Source organism: Lagopus leucura, unplaced genomic scaffold, assembly GCF_019238085.1.
Source record: "Lagopus leucura isolate 7727_CA_CO unplaced genomic scaffold, USGS_WTPT01 Super-Scaffold_100008, whole genome shotgun sequence".
Lineage (NCBI taxonomy): Eukaryota > Metazoa > Chordata > Aves > Galliformes > Phasianidae > Lagopus > Lagopus leucura.
This window is the reverse complement of record NW_024962265.1, coordinates 18,918,863-18,942,148: the sequence shown is the minus strand read 5'-3', so window position 1 is coordinate 18,942,148 and position 23,286 is coordinate 18,918,863. Positions and strand designations below refer to the sequence as shown.

At 46.3% G+C, this 23,286-nt stretch overlaps 1 protein-coding gene across 3 annotated transcripts in view; it reads right to left on the bottom strand.

Annotated features, from left to right (window-relative positions):
• TRABD (TraB domain containing) overlaps nucleotides 1-19,884 on the bottom strand; it is a 32,572-nt gene extending 12,688 nt beyond the window's left edge. The window contains exons 1-5 of one of the 3 annotated variants that reach the window (XM_042872693.1): nucleotides 19,824-19,884; nucleotides 9,702-9,765; nucleotides 7,278-7,356; nucleotides 4,594-4,760; nucleotides 2,841-2,981 (exon numbers count right to left, since the gene is read on the bottom strand). In XM_042872693.1, coding sequence (XP_042728627.1) covers nucleotides 2,841-2,981; nucleotides 4,594-4,760; nucleotides 7,278-7,356; nucleotides 9,702-9,725 — 411 coding nt within the window. In that variant the 5' untranslated portion in view covers nucleotides 9,726-9,765; nucleotides 19,824-19,884. Of the gene's footprint in view, nucleotides 1-2,840; nucleotides 2,982-4,593; nucleotides 4,761-4,891; nucleotides 5,027-7,277; nucleotides 7,359-9,701; nucleotides 9,766-19,823 lie in introns of those variants that run through there. The other 2 variants (XM_042872694.1, XM_042872695.1) reach the window with 2 other exon arrangements.
• Between the last annotated feature and the right edge of the window lie 3,402 nt (nucleotides 19,885-23,286).

Here is a 23,286-nt window from a genome sequence, read left to right as displayed (position 1 = left end):
AGCTCTTCCTTCAGACAGCAAAGCCGTGCTTATGTTATGTATGGGAATGCAGCCTAAGGAGCGCGGCTTGCAGCTGCTCTGACTGTGTCAGAGGTTACAGATCCAACAGCCTAACTACAGAACTGCAGGCAGAAACAAGCAGCATGTATTTTAGCCCTGGGTTTCTTCAAGAAAACAAAACAAAACAACACTAAATGCCATGGATGTAACCCTGCACAACCACAGCCAGGCCAGCAGAGATTGGAACTCGTTTTACTACTGCTGCAGGTGCACTGGAGGCTAGCCTTCAAGGCACCAGAGCAAGCAGCCTGTGCAGATCCATATACATATGGTGCTCTTCACCTACCAATTCACAGTGTCTATTATTTAACAGAAAATTGTGTAGGCTAACTAAGCATGAAGGGCTGTTTTGCACAGCTTAATAACAGCTTTTTCATTGGCCAGAAGCATGATAAAAATCATTACAGTATATTTCTGCACAGGTACACTCATCCCAGAAGAGTAGGTTAAAACAAGCCCCTTTCAGCTTTTGCTGCCACCAGCCTACTTCTTCCTCTCCCAAAGTTTCCCTCCTTAGAGACAACAACAAGAGAGCAACACAGGGACATAACGCAGCTGAAAAGCATGCCCTATTCAGGCAGCCTCATGGCCATGTGAACTCTAGTAGGGACACAGAAGGGACAGCAGAAATGTGAAGCTGAGGAGAAGAGATGACCAAACCAGTCTTACCAGTTTGGTTTAAGCCAACTGCTCAGGTAACACACAATGGAGCCAAATTTCAGTCTGCACTTAATGGAAAGCAAACAGTCAGCTCTCTGTAAACCACTGTAAGAATTTTGAAATTCAAAGTGGAGCTGGAGGAAGTGTTTTCTAAACCCCCAACAGATGCTTGACAAGCTGTGAATACCACGGATCCATTGCAAACGTGCAACAGTTTCACATGGACACTCAGCTCAGCTTCCAACTTCAGTGATTAAGCATGAAATCCATTTTCACTGCTTTAGAGCCACAACAGAAAGACATGGCATTATTTTTCTAATTCGATACCCCAGGATGAAAGTTACAAGCAGTTTTAACTTTTGCTGTAACTTTCTGGCCCGACTGCCAGTTCCATCACTGTGAAATGGGGGGTGACAACTGAAGCAGGCAGAGCAACTTACTGGCTCACTGCTTTTCCCCTATTACAAAGCCAAAGACACTAACTTAGCACAAGACAGTTGGACGGTTTCCTAGTGCTCCCTATATAACTCACAGTGCAGCAGAATCAAACAAGGGGGACATTTTTTTTGTGGCTGAGCTCATACATGGAGAAATACATTCTTTAAAGGCACAACATCCAAATACTAGCATTTGCATCACTTCTCATGAGAAAAGAGGCTGAGCTGTCACAGTAATGAGCCTTGTGTTGTTACTCTGATTTTGGACCCCGTACAGCCTGAACAGAGGATCGCTTTCAGTTCTGGTAGGAACTGCTGATAAAAAAGCTGCCAACACAAATCAACATCAAAGGATTTTCTTCTCTGTATGCTACTTATTTTGCAATGTAAGGCATTTTATTTTCATTGTCCTTTTCCAATGTCCTCTTAAAAGAGAAAAACTTTACACAGTAAAAATGGCTGCATTTAGGCTTTGATATAAAACAACTTTTTAAAATTTCTTTTTGTAAAACAAAGGCAGCTTCTGTGCTTGTTTGCCAGGTCAAAAGACCCTCAACTACGCTGCTCTGTTGTAAAGATGCATTATTTTGGTTACGTGCATCCAAGCAATCCACCTTGCCTAAAATAGATGGATGGATGCAATAACTCACGCAATATGCAGATGTTTTGCAATCTTCTATCCTCTGATTGGACATAAATAAAGAAAACAGGAAAGGTACAGTATTGCCTAACTGTATGAGTCAGAAAGACTGCAGTGAAAGACACAGTGAAACACAAAGACACCATAGATTTGCCCCTAGCCACTCACACACCTTACGTGGATGCACTTTATATTCCTGTGAAGGATGCAATCCTGGGATTTCTCCAATTACATCAATAAAATCATTCCAATACGTAACTACAGCGTATGCGCACCACACAACCAAAGTCTGTGAGTTTGTTCACCCAGATGGATGCTGCAAAAGCTTTTGACTTTCCCAAAAATTACTATTCTACATCCCATGATCACTTCTGAATCGACTTAGTGCTGTTTCACTGGGCCTACCTTAAAATTAGTTAAATACAGGCTAATAAGGAAAAACTGAAAACTGAAGGACAACACTTGTTATACACCCACACATCCAAAACAGTGGCAAACTGCCAGACTAGCCGTAATTCAAATAGTAATCTACTCTTATCTGCCCAGTTTTTTTTAACAGCCTTCATCAAGGCCAACAGTCAATAAGCAGCTACTCTGAAGACAAGTGGAATGGAAATAACCAAAAGCAACACCCTACCAAAAAGGAGGAATGCAACTGAGTAGACTACTACAGACAATAGCAAAAGTAAGCACTCCTGCAGTAGCTGTAATACTGATGCAGATTGTAGGGATAGTAACCATATCTACATAGATTAGTGGAACACTACAATTAAGTACTCGTGTCCTGGAAGTGGAACAACTGTTAAACACAGGAAGAGCCCTGCTGAGGTCAACACCTGCCTGTACAATTCAGCAGTGCAACTGAAGCCCACAGCACTGCAGCTAAAAACAAAATACCAACTTATGTACAACTTACCACCACCGTGGCATCTTCACCTAGGTAAACACCGCTAAGTTTCCAGCTAGCAGGAATACCTTTTTAAGTTGTAACTCATATCAAGAGTAATTCATCCAGTCTTTAACTCTCACTGTGGAAATCATACCTGCTTTATAGCTTGCTGAAGTTTTTCCAGATTTATTTCTTTGGCTTCTTTTAGTAAAGTCTTCTCATCCATCTTTAACATAGAAACTCTGTACTGGCACAGTTCCACCACAACCACATCTGGCTGCACTTCTTGTATTGTCTGAAAGAGAAGAATGATATGTATTTTTTACACCAGTTTAGGAATGATTGAACAGAATTACAGCCAATGTTGATACTTCCAAGAGAAAAGGGTCTTAAAAGCATATTCCAGCAACCATTTTCAAATAAAATAACAATGAGAAAGCAAGACTTCCCAAAGGAGCTATTTATTGAGAAAAATGAAGAAAATGACAGTGAAATGCCCCAGCTACTGGATGTTTTGGGACAGGAAGAAAGACAACAAAAGAAAATCATGATGAAAGACAACAAAAGAAATCATGTGTGCTTCTTTTTTTTCACACTAGCAATGTCCCTTTACCCACAGCCTGTGACCACTTGAAATTTTACTCAAAAACAACAAAAAAAAACTTTATTAAGAGCCAGAGTTGATTCTGGTACAATGTTCCTTCCCTCCTGTGATCCAGAGAATAAAGCCACTCTGAATTGCAGGCTTTGCATAAAGTCCTGTATGAAATAGCTCCCACTTCCACTAGTGCTTCTGACCCATTTGTATTTTTGACTACATTCTCAAGTTATGGGCAGCGTGGTTTTACAGCTCAGTATGACACATCCCAGACACAAAGAAGCCAAGAACTGCAGTTCCTGTTCTAAGGCTTTGCATCCTCTCATCATATCCACATCACAGTAAGCATACAGTAACACAGAATCACAGAATGGCCAGGGTTGGAAGGGACCTCAAGGATCATGAAGCTCCAACCCCCTGCCACATGCAGGGCCACCAACCTCCATGTTTAATGCTAGACCAGGCTGCCCAGAGCCCCATCCAACCTGGCCTTGAACACCTCCAGGGACGGGGCATCCACAACCTCTCTGGGCAGCCTGTTCCAGCACCTCACCACTCTCTGAGTAAAGAATTTTCCCCTGATGTCTGACCTAAATCTCCTCTCCCTCAACTTAAAACCATTTCCCCTCGTCCTACATGTATCAACCCTTTCAAAGAGTTGATTCCCCTCCTCTTTGTAGGCTCCCTTTAGGTACTGAAAGGCTGCAATGAGGTCACCCCTTAGCTTCTTTTCTCCAGGCTGAACAAGCCCAGCTCCCTCAGCCTGTCTTCATAGGGGAGCTGCTCCAGTCCCCTGATCATCTTTGTGGCTCTCCTCTGGACCCTCTCCAACAGCTCCCTGTCATTTTTGTACTGCAGGCTCCACACTTGGACGCAGTACTCCAGATGGGGCCTCACAAGAGCAGAGTAGAGGGAGACAATCACCTCCCTACCCCTGCTGGCCACCTCTCTTTTGATGGACACCAGGATACCGTTTGCCCTCTGAGCCACAAGAGCACGCTGTTGGCTCATATAAAGTTTTTCATCTATCAGGATGAAAACTCCAAGACTAAGACTGTGCATTTGCTCTTTAGAGGACAACAAATATTTGAGATTGGAGAGCAATGTATTTCATAAAAAAAAAATTACTAAGACGATATGTCTGCCTCCTTGCTCATCCCACCTTGCTGTCAAGTCCTCCAACAGCTCATATGAAAAACAGGATCTAGAGGCTGCAGCAAAGAACAGTCGGACTTCATTCTGCCTTGTGACATTTTTAATAAGTTAACACTAGCAACACGGTGCTGAAAGGCTTCCAATTCAAAACTACCTTCACTACATCCTTTTTGCTGCTGTCACTGAAGTGGGCTGTTCCAACCACGTACACTTTAGAACCGTCCTCGGTGTCGAGCTCAGTCACAGTGCTTGGTAAGGCAGGTTTTTTCTGCCTCTTCTTCATCTTCATCTCCAGAAGAATTTTAAATGCGTCTGCATCAGCTGCGATTGTAAAGACAAAAGAAAAGCACAAGTGATTAAGAAATGCAGGTAAGAAAGACAGAGAACAAAAATGTCGCCACTGAACAGCAGAGTAGAGCTAAAAGGCCATTGATTTACCACTGTAATCTTACATTCAATTCTGAGGCTACATCATTGAGAGTGCCACCACTGGAGAGGCTGCCTCCAAGCATGGGTCTCAGTCCAGGTTTCCTACCCTGTGGACACTGGGACAGGTTGTCCACGCAGTTCAGTAAGGGAAAGAGAAGCTGTGTGGCAGGTGAGGCGGACAGAGAAGCAAAGAATACTTAGAAAAGGTATATACTAAATCAGAAAAAAAAAAAGAAAAAAAAGCATTTCTTCATTTCTAGAGCAAAAATGTTCCTTTTTGGAATCTTATCTGTATAAATGATAGAAACATATGTATAGTGCTACAAGTATGCTGGTAAAGGAACCGGTACACGTTGGAGCATGTAGGATACCTGCCAATATAAATTTTAGCCTTCTGTGTGACTAACACACCAGAAATCTGTATACAATTGAAAATTAAAACTTAATAGACATTTGGGTCAGGAAATGAACAATTCTCCCACGGTTTCAACAACAAACTAGGACCACACTGGTATAAAATGAGTTCAGCCCTGTATCAGCTTGCCATAGAGAACTGAAAGATCTATCAGTTCCACCACTGTTGCTTATGGAATGCCAGAAAGCCTCATCAACTGAGATAGAGATTTTATACCAACAGGAAATACAGTAACTTCACAAGAGTTTTCTTTAAGCTGTAGTGGATCTTACAACAAACAAACAAACAAGCCATCAAGGAGGAAAATAGATTTCTGTTTCCATGGCAAGCTGTTGCACAAGTCAGCAGAGACTTAAAGTGGTCCAAAAGCCAGGAATCCCAAAAGAAAAAGGTCAGCATGCACTTCATAAGTGGGATGTCACACATACACACACACACACACACACAGAATACAGTCTCCTACCACACATTCTCTATTTTTTTCATGGTTCTGTTTCAGTCATGCTGCCCCAGATCTGTTCTATAAATATTTCTCTCAAAGGACCACGTGTAAAAACCAAAACAGAACCAAATCCACCTCCAACATCCTTCTTAGTTAGCATTTTAGAAGCCCACTACTACATTGTTAGTACTCAAGAACATGGCATGCTGTAATCACTATGGTCTGATCTGCTGGCAAAGCTGATGCTAAGGAGGCAGAGAGGAAGACACAACTGTAAAAACAAGGAGCACTGCTGCATTTGTAGTGCTCAGCATTATCAAAGCAGCTGTTTAGATCAACCAAAATCTACCTAATCATATATATGGTCTACGAGAGCAGTCAAAAGTGGGTACCTAGGGAAGAGTGTAAGAGTCAGCAAAGCACGCACGGTGCTTTCTCCAAAAGATCTCCTTGCCTCCAACCGTTTATGGCTCAGATTACCTGAACTGAAAGTGGTTTCTGCATATTCAGTAATCCTTAAAGGATTTCCATTCTGTTAATTTTTCCAGCCTCCACCTCAAACACACATTCAGAGCTGAACAGAATGATGTTTCATGTGAAAAAAAAAAAGCTCTCATAACAGCAAAGTAACAGACGTTATCAATTAAGGATATACTCAAGAAAAACATTCTCAGGAATGGTTTTTTTGTTTTGTTTTGGTTTTTTTGTTTTTTGTTTTTTGAAATGAAGCCAAGTTCTAAATCTGGAGAAAAAACTCGCACAAACTAATCTGCTTCTATAGGTCTCAATTCTTCTTTAGGCTTTTCCCATAGCTTTACTTAGTGCTCAGTTTGCTCCCATGATTGTTTCTTCTCAAAGCTGTGGTCATTCAGCAACTTCAGCATTAGTCAGGTTGCACTCAATCTGCCCTAAGGTGGATCTCAGCCCATTACTTGCCAGAAAGCACAACCTGAACATCCCCATTGTTCAAAAGGGAGGACTGCATATACTAGTGTCACAATGCTGTATCAATAAACAGAAAGCAAATCCTAAGAAGCATTTGTTCTTCTCCTCCTTAGAGAGGAATGACTGTCATCATCTGATCCTCCTCACTGAAAGGTAAAGGCTGATACTTCTCCCAGTCTTCACAAGACAGTTTTGCCTGAAATATTTCTATTCTCATATCCTGCAGGCATGGCCTTCCTATCCTATTCCTATTCCAAAAATTATAATTATGGAGTGGGCAAGGTTTTCCTTCTGTTACAACTGATTCAACATTGTAACACTAGATGTCAAAACAAGGAGTGCTTATCTATCTTTGACGCACCAAACTTAAGACAGCATGTGTTAAAGCAATCTACACTCTTGTGAAAGCACGAAAGCAGCAAAATGGCCACCATCGCTCTTTTCAAATGTGCTTTATGCAGTCGGGCCTTACTAATCACAAACAGATTAAGCCAACATGATCTCATTCACAGCGCCCTTTGGCCTTATTAGGTAAGGAAAAGGCACGGACATTGGGGTTAACAGCTTCCAACATGACACACCCTCCCCAGCCAAACCAGAAACATACAGATACTCTGCGATACACTTGACGTTTCCTTTGGGCCATCTTCTGGTACGTCAGAGGAAGACATTGGATCTGCAGCAGCCTGTATGAAACAAATTCAAAAGGAAGCTGGAAATTATAACGAAATGCTTTAATGCATCTTTGCTCTTGCGGGTTTGCTTGATTTGAGCCTACGTGCAATATTCAAGCAACTAGATAATTTAAGCAGCGTCAACAGTGCAAAACATCCGTGGCTTTACAACTGTTTTTCTGATCTGTTTACGAGAGACGATAACTTACACCTGACACAAAGTTAAAAAATGTCTGACTTTGGAAGAAACCAAACAGATTTACAGTAACCCTAACGGTGATATAAAGATTTCTGCGTTGGAAACCAAAACGTGCACTGATTATTCCACTTTTAGGACAGCATATTTCTTTTAACTACAAGTAGTCAGCATTAATTTCGTCATTCTTGGCAGACTAATAGCTCCCAAGTATACACAGGTCCATTCGTGAAGAGTCTGCCCAGATATTTCATACTGTTAGGGTAAGTTAATGCACAGCAGGCAGACTCAGCCTTATAAAATCTGGGCATATACTGACTTTCATATGCAGCAGAAATCAGTCAGAAGGATGTGAAATTAAGTGTTTCCATGTTTTTGCCCGCTAAAGGATGAGAAGGGATGGAGAAGATTTCCAAAGACTGTCTTTAAAATATTATCACTCCAAGTATATATCATAGCTTTCACTTGAGAAAGCATTCTTACTTGTAACTAGCATGCAGTTTTAAAAATCCTTTCATAAAATTCAAACAATTTAGTCTGTGCCATCCAAGCTGGAAAAACAGCTGGTAAAAATGAAGGCTTGAGGACTCAGAACACTCAACCATAAGCTACTTTTAGGCACCTATATTAATTCCAAGCTCAATCAGGATGATTACTGGGAGAATTTGAAGTTATTTAACAACACTAAGTCAAATAGTTAGAAAGGATGTGAATCCATAATCATTTAAGTACTTTCCAAACAAAAGGCAATATCAAAGTCAGCAAGCAGGTGGCCAAACTCCCCTGAAGGATGGCAGCTTTTTAGCTAGTGACCAACATCATTAAACTTCCTACTTAACCTGGCAAGCTTTAAACAGGACTGTGCAAAGCACATACCATTGCTAAGAGTTTCAACAAGAGTAATTTCTTCTCACACTCCATTGTTTCAGACAGCAATTTTTAGATAATAAATCTTATGTGCATTACTGTGGCCCCACTGAAGGTAAGGCAAAATTTATTACTGCATTTCCTGGAGTAAGACCAAGAAGTACAATGGGTCTACAGTACTAAGCTGAAAGCATTTGCAACAACACACCATCCTCTCACTGCAAGGCAGTGCCTGTTCATGGACAACAGCAAACTGGAATTATGCTGCAAATTGGAATTACACTCTCAGATTTAATTAAACATCAGCTCAGCTTTTGATCACAACATATGGCCTGACTACTGTTTGCATACCTCAATCTAGTCACAAAAACATTTTGGGAGATACTTCAGTGTAACAGAGAATTAGTTCTGTCACTTCTGCTGGCTTTATTATTGTAACGAGCCTGCTTTCCACTCTCTCCTCCCCCCACCCCCTCCTTTTTTTGTTTTTAAAAAAGTTAACAAGACACAGAACACGTGAACCAACACTTCCTAGCAAAAAGTTCAACTAAACTTCCCTTATTGCACTGGAAAAATATACAAAAGAATAAAAGGAATGGAACTAAGAACAAAAAAAACACCTGAGCTTAATTTGGCAAGGTACGTAAACTATGTACAGTGGAAATCATTCATATATGAAGGCTGTTCCAAAAGTTATGCCTCCTATTTTATGATGTCGGCTCATGACATCATAGGTGGATTTGGTGATATGGCAGTAGAGGTTGAACCTTCCTGCCAATATTCCGTTGGCAGAGTAACTTTGTTGCCACATACAGCAGCAGTCAGACAAATGGCATCTGACGTGGAAACGCGTGTGAAGAAAAGGTGTGACAATGAATTCCTCCATGTGGAAAAAACAGCACTCACTGACATTCATCACTGCTTGCTGAGCTACAGACCAAACAGTGGATGTGAGCTCAGCCAGGTGGCGGGTGGTGCATTTCAGCAGTGGGTCACCTCCACTGTGCAGGTTTTTATAAGCGTGGCATGCAGGCTCTTGGTCATCACTGGTTAAAAGGCGCAGCAAATGGTGGTGACTATGTTGAAAAATAGTGTTTTGTAGCTGAGCATTTGCTCTAGATGTGGCAAAGCAATAGCAATGAGCCCTTCACTCCTCTATTTTTAAAGGGGTGTCATGTTGGTAGCCCTGGTACCCGACTTTGCAGATTTTCCCTAAGAAAGAATAGAGCTAACTTAGAATCTCAGCCTTTCCTTCCATTACACTGAGAAGAAAACCTTCAACTTCAATTCCTACCTCAGGCTGTTGCTCCTCTTGCATCCCTGGAATGTAGGCTTAATTTTCACCAATCTCACAAGAACTGCAAAAAGTAAAAGGAATGGATGAGAATCATAAATTGATTACAAAACCCATTACATTCATTGTTATGAATTCTCCTGTACCAGGAGAAGGGCTGGAAACAGAAGCAGCTCTACAAACACTTTGACAGAAGCTGTAGAAATAAGAACAACAAACTTAACATGTTCAAACGTCACCTTTTCAACTCTGCAGGAAAAAAAAGTCACCACAACGTCAGCAGGGTAAAGCTGCCTTGTCTCATTAATCCAATTTTTGAGTTGGCTCTAAAGCCAGAACATAGCCTTTGTTTTCCACACATTCTGAGAATATGTGGAACAAGAACAAATTTCATGGGAACTCTGAACTTTTTTTTCTTATATTCTGCAAAATTGCTCTTTTCATCCAGTTCATTCATAAGCAGTCTAAAATACAGCGGCTGTCAAAAAGGTTTCAGTAATAGCAAAAATCTTGTCCAACTAGGTTAGTAGCTCTATGTCATCCAAATGAAGTATGATTTTAAGATAATTTAATGTAAATTTTTGAAATTGTCTGTATTTCATCACAGCAAGGGACAGAAAAGCTGTCTCAGTCTTAATAATCAACTAGGGAAACAGACACATTATCTGGTCAATGTCACGTTATCACATACAAGTTCACAAATATGTCAGGGCCTGGACATCAGAAAAGGCACATTTATGTGAAAAACCTGGGAAGTGGGTTTACAGATCTTTGGTTTCCATTATTTGTTTCCATTCTGCTTTTTCTGCTTTAAGACTCATTCTCCTGCACGTATTCTCCAAGTTCAGAGTTATCCCTGAAGCCAGCAAAGCTCTAGGACTTGATCAATAGCACCCTAAGGGGATTGCACAAGATGCTGAACTTGTGATTCATTCTGCTTATTCTCACTATGATCCCCACTAAACAGCAAAGCACTTGCAGAAGAAAAAAAAGAAAGTAAGGTATTTTGGGTTACCTCCCTCTGACCCATTCTGTACATGCCAACAGTGTTGTTACACCACAGAGAAGTTTTACTGCTTGTGTTGGGCAGCTCTGCACACACTGGAGACACCTTGCTAGGTTTTATCAGATTTCCCCCTTCCCTCATCCCTCTGCCTGAGTAGGCAATGAGCAATGACACTGCTCAAGACATCTTGTTCTTCCCCCGACACATGCATCTCAGACACTGTCAGGCAGACAGCAATTGTGACCCCTTATCTGCCCAACACATTTCAAGCCCTGCTGCCAAGGGACTCGTTTGGTTCCTGCCCCACTGGGAGGAAAGCTGCTGGGGCTTGGTGGCTGCTTGCATGCAGCAATGGTAGAAAAGATTCCCCTCTGCCAAATGCAAGATTTTCCTGAGTTTGATCAGCACTCTGCCCTGGTTTCCAGCAAGTTTTTGAAGCGAGTTGTACTGCTTTCTAGCTTTGCTTAAAAGACATTTCTATAAAAAGAGTACTTGGCTGAGCAGCAAGCAGCACGCACGTGTAATTTGGGCAGCTGGCACCTCTCCCTCTGTGCGGTATGGAGCAGCTCCAGCCATTCACGCTTTGGCACTGCCTGTGCTCGTGGCCCAGCAAACAGGAGGGGACAGCTGTGGGGCAGGTGAGACAAACTCCACACAACCAAGAGCCTGGATTCTGCCACTCTTCGGAGCGAAAGCTCCATGAAGGTAAAACTGCGACCCTGCCTTTTCCTTTCTAAGGGGTCAAGTGCAAAAAAGCCAAGTGTCAGAGCAAGCTGGAAGGGTAGGTGAAGCCAAGTAGCACTTCTGTGCTACACAGTTTTCAAGATGTCTGTGCAAGCCCAGCCAAGCAGCCCTGGGCAGACACACAGCCCAGCGACAGTCCAGCCACGGCTCCTGGTGGCACAGCAGCCCGTCCTCACACTGTCCTCCCTCAGCACGACCAAGCCAGGCTGGAAATACCCCACTTCCCCTCCCCATGGCCTTTCAAGCTCAGGTGAACAAATACCTGCACAAACAGCTGAGGCAGCAAAGCTGAAGGGACTGTATGGAGCAGGCATGTGAAGTCAACACTGTTCTCGTAAAGAAAAAACAACTAAACACACCACACAATGTGCTCGGCTACATCACTTCAGGCTGCACTTTGAAATTCAGCTCTGAAGTTTAAATTGAATAAAGCGCGTTTTTCTGGCAGCAGAGCTTAAACACAAACTGCAGTTCTAGGCTCAGCTGAAGGTCTGCCTGGGTTTGAAAACATGCCTCTTATCGACAGGAGTGCTGTTAAAAATAGTAATCTGAAAGTTTCAGTTAAAGAGCAAAGTTCTAGACAGAAGCACCCAGTGATTTTCCATCCACTAAGTGACATTTTAGAAAGCTTTACCCCCTTCTCACCACAGGGTGAGTGATGTGTACAATACTGGAAAGAACGCTTCTCTGAAGTTTGCTTGTGGAAATAAGTACTCTGCATTTTTAACCTGAGACATGCCATCTTCAGAGGAATCAAAGGTGGTCAGCACAGCTCCCAGCTCCAGCAAAGCAGGACTCCAGACTCTGCAAAGACCCCATGGCACAACAACATGAGCATGAGACAACCTGCTGCTGCTTTCTTCTAGATGGTCCTTCAGTGCTTAGGTCTGCTCTTTCACCAGAAGTACAGCTTCCATGAAGACCCATTTCTGAATCTCCCCCACACACTTAGGAATTCAGATTATTCAATCTTATTAAAATCCTTGCAACTGGCTGGCAACAGCAAACTGAACAACTGCCACGAAAACTTGAATGCATTCAAGCTCTTGCTTAGTGCAAGCAAGAACAGGCACAAAACACTTCAATACCAGGGGAACAGCTGGTCAGTGTCCTCCACAACACAGGGGAAAAGATGTAAGTTCTAGCAACTGCTCAGGGATCTTGGAATCCAGGCTGACCACACTCATCCATGTGGAAAATTCATCACCTCTGCATATCTATGTACATCTTCAAAGATATCTGCATCCCACAATATTTGAAATAAATGTTAATCTTGAAACCTCTGAGAAAGGACTACATGTTCTTTGCTGTTATACAGATAGGGAACTGAAGCATGTGAATCTGCAAGCACTTCCTCCCACTGTGTCCAATGGCAAGACAAAAGGTGCTGATTCAGATCAAAGCCCAGCCAACGTGGGTAACAAAGCCGTAAGTCTGTCAAATCAAGCTCTGTACTTGCTAACCTGTAGGTGAATGTTAAACAAACCTGGCAGGGAGGTTAGAGTTTTGCTCATTAGGAGGGATATCTGCACAGCACTGCCTCTGTGAAAAAATGATCACTGAAGATGAGGGGGAGGGGAGTGGAAGGGCTGTAGAAGAGGATGTGGGCAAAACCTGCCAGGGAACAGAGGGAAATTGAACCACAAGATGTAAAGCCATAGGCAAAATAAGCTGTTTGGACAGTTCTTTACCATGATCTGTAATACGCACACTGCTACATCTCATTACCTCAAGTTCCTCTGGTTACCATGGGATTTGGCAGAAACATGCAAAGCTGACTGAAATCTTCTCTTCCAGCTACTTCACAGGCCATTAAGAGGTCCCCACAGTTTAAGTTATGCACTGAAAATGTGAACTAAGATAGTGCATTTCTTTCAGACAAAATGGGAGATGGAGAGAGATTCTAGACGAGAGACAGCAAGTAATTCTCTTGCTCTTATCTACCAGAGACTCCCTCACCCTGGGACACAGCCTTCCTGCTGGCAGCACTGCCGAGAGCTCCTGGAGCCAGAAGAAACAAGACAGAGCCTGATCTGGTGCTTTTCAACCAGCAAGTCTGGGTTTTGCCTCCACTGTTTTTCCTGAGAGGTCTACTTGACAACTGAATACCTGATTCAATCTCTTTTTTTTTTTTTAAACCCTAGGGGCCTCCATTCACCAGGTAATTTAAAAAACCGTTCTTCATGTATATACCTATGAGCAGACAAAGCCCTTCACTCAAGTCTGAAGATGTCTAGGCACCACTACAGTAATGTTTGAGAACACCTCCAGAAATCAACACCTTGGCAGGCACCGATTCCCACTGAGGCCTTCTCCTTGTGGCAGCACATGCAGGGTGGCCATTCACACGGACAGCAGCACCAGGGAGCAGGGTTCATGCTGCTCCCCTACACCTGGGGGATTACTTTTTCCTCCTTCCCACCCCAACTCAGGAAAGGTGTACAACATTCTCCAGCAGTGCCACTACTCCTCCTGTGCTGACAAAGGCACAGTGAGGAAGTGCCCCCTGCCACGCCATTTCACATCAACCCTCCAGCTCTCACCGGGTAAAACAGCTCCAGCAGAGCTTTGGGAAACCCGCTGATGAACCACTGCTCACACTGAGCAGCCTCAGCTGACCAAAGCGCTTCGGTTCTAGCTGCGTATTTAGACACGTTAAACTCTTAGCCCCCAGTTTCAAAGAGACATAGGGTACACTCACAAACCAGGGGTGCTTTCACGATCATTTACAGGCTCTAGAACACAGGCTGCCATTAAAGAGCAAGTGCCCTGTCTCATTTTATTTCAACTTCTTACCCTGGTGAGAAAATTCAGACACAATACAGGGCAGAAAGTTGGTCCTTAAGGTGTCCTCCTGCTGAATGTCTCATCTACATTTGCCTCCTTCAGGCAGTGATTCAAGTGAATCAATCAGAAAGCTTTTTTAAAAGCTCTCACGTACCTCTATACAACAAGCTAGTCAGCTACTCTTTAAAAAGACTTTTATTGAATATTTTGTTCCTTCTGAGATAGACAGAATCAGAAACAGCATTTGTTTTCCTCAACTTGCTGACACTGCAAAAGGGAAAAAGTACTTCACAGCCTTATGTAGTTGTTCTGTATTGTCTGTGCTGCATGGAGATTGTCAGAATAAGAACACTAAGAGCCACAGAACTTCTACAATTTGTTTCACACTTTATTGAAAGAGAAAGGCAACTCGTGGTTGGTTTTTCCTCCGCTTGAACAAATCTGTTTATACCACTGCTTTAAATGCTTCCAGCATTCAGTAGCATTGAGGAGGGTGGGCATCCACAGCTCTCAGTGTAGGGAACGTTAATAACCCTACAACCTATGACACGATATTATTACATGTGCTTCTTTGTTTTACATACCCAAACTAAGACATATGAATATCTAAGTACACCTATAGATCATACCTGTGGGAGATAAAGTTCAGAGCCTACTGGAGCTTTCCAAGCTTTTCAGATTCGCAACGTGAATTTTCTGTTGTTTCTGCCCGTGCTTCCAAAGAAAGCTGCCCTCCCTCTGCAGCTCTGGGCAGCACCTCCTCACAACACCCTACCAGCACAACTCAGCCCTGCCCAGAGGCACTGCGGGAAGTGCAGGGCTTGGACTAAGGGCTGAACCCGCTTACATAGCCAGCTGCCAAGTGACAGTGAATCAGTACACCTCGTACCTGCTATAACCAAGCAGAGCTGGCCTGTATGGGACTCCAACCGCAGGCACAGGCTCCTGACAAAACCTGCAACACAATATCCCTCACCAGAAGGCTTTTCTGCTCCTCAGACACAGCAGCACAAACATACTGACATCTAAACACTTGAAGTGTGCTGCCCTCCTTTCACAGCCTAAAGATGCTGTTCCTCTAGCAATGGGATCTAGCCTGGCTCTATAGCCAGCATGCTTGATTCACAGCATGCACTGCATGGGCGTATCGCATTTGAATGCCACAACCCACCAACAAGACAACTACGCTCTCTCCCACTGACACACCACTGCACTTGTTACTATCTGGAATGCCTACAAAGCACCTTCTACATCTCACGTTCATCCCTCTACAAAGGCTGAATCAATCAGTAGATACAGGCTTGTTTCAGTAGCGCCTGCTTCTGTTGCGGCAGATGAAGTATTTAAGATTGATGAGACACTTCCCAAACTTATGTGCAGGAATCACAGTAGTGTTTACAAACAAACTAACGCTGGCTCCAAAGGGTGTCTCTTTTCTCTATTGATAGACCGCTCGTACTCAGAAAGATGCATCAGCAGGAATCTGACAGCCAAATAAGGCAACAGCCACAAATGCAGGAATTGGAACTTATTTCAAAACCACCAAGGTGACCTGCTTGACATAGTGCACATATTTCTTTGGCACAACCCACGCCTTTGAAACTCAACTGAGCAACTGGTTCTGTGATCACAGATGGTTGGAGATCGCGGGTCTGGTTTCTCATGAGTCAGAAGTTTATAAATTTCAGAATACAGATTCTACCCTTTGAGCATGAATGAGAAGTTCCTGCAAAATCATCCACCCAGATGCAGGCACTTGCACATCAAAACCACTGTGCTTCTGCACACTTTAGAACTAAAATAAAGGAATGCAGCTGTGACTTATTTCAAAGGAGATACTGGACTGGGACATTGATACATTGGACAAACTTTTATCTGATGTGCTGAGAACACAATCTATCATTCTTTATCCCTGAAAGAGAAGGCATTGTCACCTTTGTGTTTTTAGAAATGATAGCTATTGCACTGACTAGGGCTACTCACTGAACTGAGTGGATACGAGACAAGGTAGTCCATAATGCTTACGTGGAGTGGACTGAGCATGGACAACAGGATAAATCTATACAGCTTGAAGGGGCTATAAAGAGATTGCTGATTTAGAAAAATGGAGCAGAAAGACCAAAGCAGCATAGGCCAAGTCTGGTCAGCTGCCCCAAAACTCATACCATCCCAGAGCCTACGCATTAACTCAAGTTAATTTTCCGTTTTATTCAGGTATGAATCATCTGGATTCAGGGAAGATTTGGAACCAAAACTACCTTAATAGACTCTCCTATGATCAGCAGATTGAGATAAGATATCCATTCAGCACACCTCCTCCCTCCAGGCCATTCAAAACAGTCAATCAACCAAACAGTACTTTTGGTCCCAGGAAACTCTCAGCAAAGAGCAACAGAGAAGCTGCACAGCTTCTGCATGGACAGCTCTGGTAAGCCCCACAAGAAGCAGTGCCTTCACCCACTTCATTCATTACCTACACACAGCCAGCAAGGGAGGTGGGAAGTGAAGTTCTGCTACGGCCATCTGCAAAACAGCTGCACGAGCCTTCTCAAAGCCTGTGTTTTTGTCTACTCCCGTGTAGACACGTGCCAGTGGCTGTGTGCTGATGCACTCAGGAACTGGGTCCTAAGAATACTGGCAGACGCTATCATTCATTAATTTTATTATGAACACTTAAATGCCCTCCTTATGATGGTAAAATTGAGGTTTTGTAGAACAAAATTTTCCCAGCTGCCAAACACATTACTTATCAGTGCTCTTCTGCCTGACCCTTCCACCCCAGTCTCCAAACAGCAGTCAAGAACAAAGTGATGGACTCATTTCCAAAACGCTGAGGCGATCACAAAAGCTGAAAACACTGCTATGTGACACCCGCTCACACGGTAGCAACAAGGCAGGAGACACAACTCTCAATGCAGCAGGGAACTGGAGAACCAGCGTCAGGTTTCAGGACACCCAGACAAAGCACCAGGAATGCCTATTAATCCCAGCCCAGCAGCCCCAGAGGCAGGAGCCCCGCACCAACACCAGGAACACACAGCAACTAGGGAAGCCATCCTGCTGCTGCGCTGCTCACTGACTGCGTAAAGCAGCCTGAAGCCAGCCAGTAATTGAAAAACAGATACTCCCTCCAAAGATTATTGCTATTTCTGTTCCTATCTGCCACCCTCAAGAAGCAAAACCCCTCCCCTCAGCAATTCCTGACCCTGTTTCTTCACACGCAGGCCTTCCACCAGGAGCTATTTCACCATCCTGCTGAAGGATGGCTCCTGGTTGTGCAACACAAGGACTACAAATCCCAGTGAGGTACAACCCAGCCTCCCTGCACAGCACACAGGGAGAAAATGGTCTCTTGTTTCAACCTTTATCAGCATTTGCTGCAGCCCAGCTCTCACTGCCTCTCACTCCCCTCCTGCACAGACACACACCTCTCGAGGCAGATGTGCAGTGCTATGCTACCCACACAGACAAGGTGTTCTGCAGACAGCCTGCAGGGCTGAAGTAGGAGACAGAACTCCTGGAGCTTCAGGGCTGTTTCCTGCAGCACGATATGTGGTGTCATCACCACGTCCCAGTTTGTGTGTGCAGAGGTGCTCAGTCCCTGCATCCCCCAGTGAATCCAATCACAATGCTTAGCACATCAACTGAAGGGGGAAGAAAGAAAAAGGATGGAGGGGAAAGAAAAAACACACCCTGTGACCTAAATAAAATATATTATTAATATTATTGAGGAAGGGAAGAATGTCACTGAATGTTTTCATATAATGTTAACTATTCTGGCTAACGCTGAAAGTTATCCATCTCAAAGTCATTTTGCAGACTGTGAATAAAAAGTAAAAAACCTAACACTCTACGAGTTTACAAGCCCTAGCATGTAAGTGCAGTACCACCTTGTTCACAGCACCTCAAATAGGAGCAACCCTTCATGAAAACACTCAATAACTGAAGGTTTGACCTCAGATTTGTATCAGAAACCTATCTGCAGCCACCAGCCCAGTAACAGCCACCACTACCAGACCACACCAGTGAGATCACAGAATCACAGAATCACCCGGGTTGGAAGGGACCTCAAGGATCATGTAGTTCCAACCCCCCTGCCTAGCAGGGCCACCAAACATACACATTTAGATCAGGTTGCCCAGGACCCCGTCCAACCTGGCCTTAAACACGTCCAAGGACGGGGCATCCACAACCTCCCTGGGCAGCCCGTTCCAGGGCCTAACCACTCTGGGTCGCCCTGGGAGACAAAGGGTGCTCTGAGCAGCAACTGTGGCAGGTCAGGGGGAGCTGCAGGACTCCCCATTACAGCCAGTGAAGCACGGGCTGCGATGGCACATCAGACAGCTGCAGTCCCACATCCCTCCAGTACATCTGCTCCATTCTGATCTCTGCCCTTCTCTCTTCTCTTCCCCCATTTTCTAGGGCTGCCCGAGATCTCTTTCGTCACTTTTGCTACGCAGTAAATAAGAACCTTCTTTTTTCTTTCTCAAAAGTGCTACTGAAAGAAAAAACAAAAACACCCAGGTGAGTCTTCCAGAAATAAGATGCCAATACCAGTGTGCGCTATTCACAGCTGTGGTAGTGGCAGCAGCGATGTTTCATTATATTTACCACATGGAAGAGAGACTGCACTAATAGCTCCGACTCCCCTGCCACCGCGCTGAGTAATGTCTGAGCCTACAGCTACAGGGTGCCAGGCACCGCTGAGGCTGGCTGACAAACTCACAGCCAGCAACTCAAGTCACCAAAACCTGAAAGTCTGCAGCATGCCTCAAACAGCAGGGCGCAAAGGCCATGACCTAATCCAGCATTTTCAGCTGACAAACTCACGTAGCTTAAGCCAATTTTCTTCCCCAGCTGCGTAAGGCTTACCGCCTTCCTGCGACACAGCAGTGCGAACCCTGAAACCTGACCGCGTTCCCTATTGCTTCTCTGTCGGTTTCCATGAGGGCGCACGGGCTGGAGAGCAGCGCCGGGCACCCACGCAGCGGGGGAAGCGAGGGCACTGCAGACCCGCTATCCAGGCCAGCAGGCACCCCTTGCCTCTCCTACGGCCACGCGGTGCTACCCAACAGAACCACTGCCCTCTTCCCGGGAGCCAGCCCCAAACCAGCACGTTCCCTCCCTGCACACTAGCACGCACCGGCAGGCAGGCACAGACCGCGCTCGGCACTCCTATTTTCCAGCCTAGGTTCACCGTAAGTCCGCAGGGGCGCAGCCCATATTTCACAGCCGCCACGCGCACAGCGCTGACGACCCGACGAAGTCACGAGCTCCGAGAGAGGAGCCGAGAAGCGGCCATATCAGGGCACCGCCTCATCCCGGCCGCCCCGGGGCCGCCTCCCCCGGCCCGGCGCCCCGCTCCGCTCCCCGGACCCGCGGCCGCGCGGCAGCGGCCCGGCACGGAGGCAGCCGGAGGGGTCCGGTGCGGCCTCCCCTCTACCCCCGCGCACCTGGAGGAAAGCCGCTCCGCCGCCGCCCCCCCGCCTCCGGGCGCTGCCCCGCACCGGCTCGGCCCCAACACGGCCCCGGCGTGGCGCGGCGGGAGCGGACGCCGCGGCCGCCCCGGCGGCTCCGATACTCACCCTCTCGCTCGCGAGCTCGGTGCGAGCCGCCCGGAGGCGGCGGGACCGCGGCCGGCCGAGGCGCTGCGGGAGAAGGAGGCGGCGGCGCGGAGCTCCGGCACCGGGCGCGTCGGTCGGGCAACGTGCGGCATCAGTCATCGGCGCGGGGCGGGCCGGCGGCGCGCGGCACTCTGGGGGCTGCAGTCCGCCGGCGCTTCCGGCCCGCGGCGGGAGGCGGCGGCGGAGCCGGGCGGAGGACTACGGCTCCCAGGGAGCGGCTCCGCTCGGGCTCGGCCGGGGTGAGAGCGCGACCGCGGTTTCGGGCAGCCCGGTCAGAGCCGCGTTGCGCCGCTGCGCGGGTCCGTCCGGCACTCCGCGAGCGGGGCCCGCTGCTGGGAGGAGGCACGCGGGGTGACGGGCGGCGCTCCCTCGGCAGCTCCCATCCCGTCTCCTGCCCCGGGCCGCCGGCTGCTGCCGGCCCTTCCGCGTGGGACTGCGGGAAGAAGCGCGGCGAGACGCGTCCGGAGCGTGGCTGGAAGCCCTGGAGAAGTCCGGCTCTGATTTGCGTCTCTCGGAAGAACCCGCGCCTTCCTGCGGCGCTGCCCTGGGCGCCCCTGCGCTTTGTCTTTCCCGGCGGCCTTTCCTCGGCTGCTGGCTGTTAATGCTTCACCCACAAAACCTGAACAAGCCGCGCCGCGCGATCTGTTTAAACGCAGCCTGTGCGTGAGGATGCTTCATATTCCTGTGTGGAAGCATACGCATGTTTCATCAGTCACAAAAGCTTGGCTCGAGAAAGACATGTCAGGAGGTTACAGATGGTGATCATTTTATGAAGCTGTCTCTGCCCTGCACTCTGACAGGTCACAGCGAAACACTGCATCTGAGCACACGTTTATTATCTAAGTATGGTTTGCCTGGAACAGATTAGAGATGCATTTTCTGGTCCTTTCTTAAATATCTGACTCTATGGACATGTCCTGGCCAGTGTTACTTTGGGACAGGGCTGAGGTCTGAAAGTACGTGGCACATAGAAATGAAGTGCTGACGTGTTGGAGTAGATGGGGCTCTCACTTCCCTTTTGGCATGGTGACAGTTCAACCTGATGTGCAGGCACAGATCAGGCAGTTGTGTGAAGGATGGCCTGGACTTTTAACATAATCATAGCCAGGTAAAGGTGTAAGATATGCATCCCTGCACTTCTGAAAAAATGCCATCCAGCATCTGTCATACAGGGAAGAGAACTTTGCTTTGGGCTTTTTAATCTATTCATAGATGTCAAACACCTTTTTTTTCCAGAGCTGTGGGTGAAGACTACTAGAAAGATGGAGCACTGTGCAGTACAACAGCAGGTTGGTCACTGCTTTCAGGGACTGTGCCAGGTTTCTTGGCACCCTGGGGACTGCCTGCCCCAAGCACTGCCATTTCCAGGTGCACCTTTTCCCCACTAACTGCAGCTGCTTGTTTCTGAGCCTCATCGTGATCTGGCCTCCTCCAGGGCTCAGCTTCACCACAAGCTTCCCCATCATGGGATCCTCCGCTCGGCTGCCAGGAGGCAGGAAGCAGTTACATCACTGCCTAGCATTGATTAAGCAGCATGTGACACAACTCAGCAACCTGAACCTTAAGCCACATACCTGTAATAATTCCCTTACACAGCCAATCACATTTTATCCTCTCTCATTCTCATCTGTTTGACTTGAGCATGTACCAAGCATATGCTTAACCCTTTATCTGCAGTGCAGTGTGTTCGATTTCAGGTGTACATCTGAAGTGCTGGCATTTTTTCTGAGCTGTCCCTCCTGCCACAACACCACTCACGTTTTGAGCAAACACTGTGAGCCCTTAAATAGACTGCAGACATGTTCCCAAACTTCCCACTACTTCAGCTGCAAAGATCCGCTGATAACTTTTGGTTCAGAGCTGAGGATCACTGTCTTAGCCTGCAGAAAACACCTTGCCTGATCTGCTCTGGTTTGGCAATTCATCTGCTTGGGGGCATAGCATGAACCCTGGAAGCCTGCTTCTTCTCCAGTTCATGATGCTGCACCCTGATTGTGTCAACAGTATCAGCACTTTCACTGATAATTGCTTCAGGCTCTCCTTCCTCTGCTGGATGAGCAAGAGCTGAGGTAGCTGAACATGCCTTTACAGGGACCAAGCTAAGACGCAGGTCTCTGCGAATATGAAGCAATGCCATAGGAGTGCCTGTGCTGTTTCTGCCTGCTCTGTGGTATACAACATTTCTCATAGATGAAGGAGCACAGAGATGGGAAGAAGTTTATGAGACAGAGGAGGACTTGGTCCTGCTGCGGCCAGCAATCCCAGGGACCGGTAGGCGTGCTGGGGTGGTCTGAGGTGCCCTCATGCCAGAGCTCTGCAGTGAACCAGCTGGCACTGCTAACGGCTGAGAGCCAGAGCGTGCATGGCTGCAAATCGTGCTCTGGTCCATATTAGCCAAGATTTGTTGTAGTTGAATGCCCCGTTAATTTGCAATTACAAGGTGATCACTGGTGTCTGCTGACTGTCCTACTGTAACACATACGTTGGGGCTTTAAAAGTTTGCTTTTAATACTTAGTATTTCTTCTTTGAATGTCATTGTTGCCATGGGATTACTTGGAGGCCAGGTGTGGATGCCCATAGTTCAGAGAGTTTGGCAGCTGTTTCACAGATTTCTCAGTGTTTCAACTCTACTTTAAATATATATATATATTTTAAACTGAAACAGCCTCACTGAATCAGGCACAGCACAGTACATTTGAGGTAATTTTATGAATGTGTGGAAAGTCAGAAAGGCTCCTGCACATAGGTATTTTCAGAAAAGGGTGCACATCAATTCCTACCCTCCCTCTTCTGTTCTTCACTACAACCATCCTGCTTCCCTATCCCTTCTCTCTCACCTTTCTCCCTCTCATCTCCTCTCCTTAGGAACCAGTAGCAGTGAGTATGGCGTTAGCTGCAATTCTGTTGTCTTCTGTGTCCTCTGAACACAAGAGTATGAGACATTTGAATCAGCCCCAGGGCAGGCTGTGGGCAGCACTGGGTGGGCATTTGTCTCTCCAGTTCATAACGGGCTCTCAAGAACTTGCAGTAACAAAGGATTCACACAAAACAGTCCTGCTGTTAAAAATCCTTAGCACCAGGAAGTCGTTCAGGCACCCAGCGCCAGGATGGAGGCACAGTATCCCTGAACTCCTCGCTGCAGGTATGAAGGCCAACCTGCCCCATGCTTTTGCAGCATCCCTACCTGTTCAAACGTCCTCATGCCTTAAGACTCACCAGCCAACAGAAACCAAATTAACATTTACCTCCCGAGTCACGACCTCTGGTCAGCAGCGGCGCGCTGGACCGGGCTGCGTGGCACGGCCAGGGTTCAGCACACAGAAGTGGCTGCGCTGCTCCATGTCTCTCCCGTCACTCGCGGTGGCTCCGTTATCCCCGGGCGGGGACCGGGTGCTGACGGGCTCGCGGGGCTGTGGCGCCCTC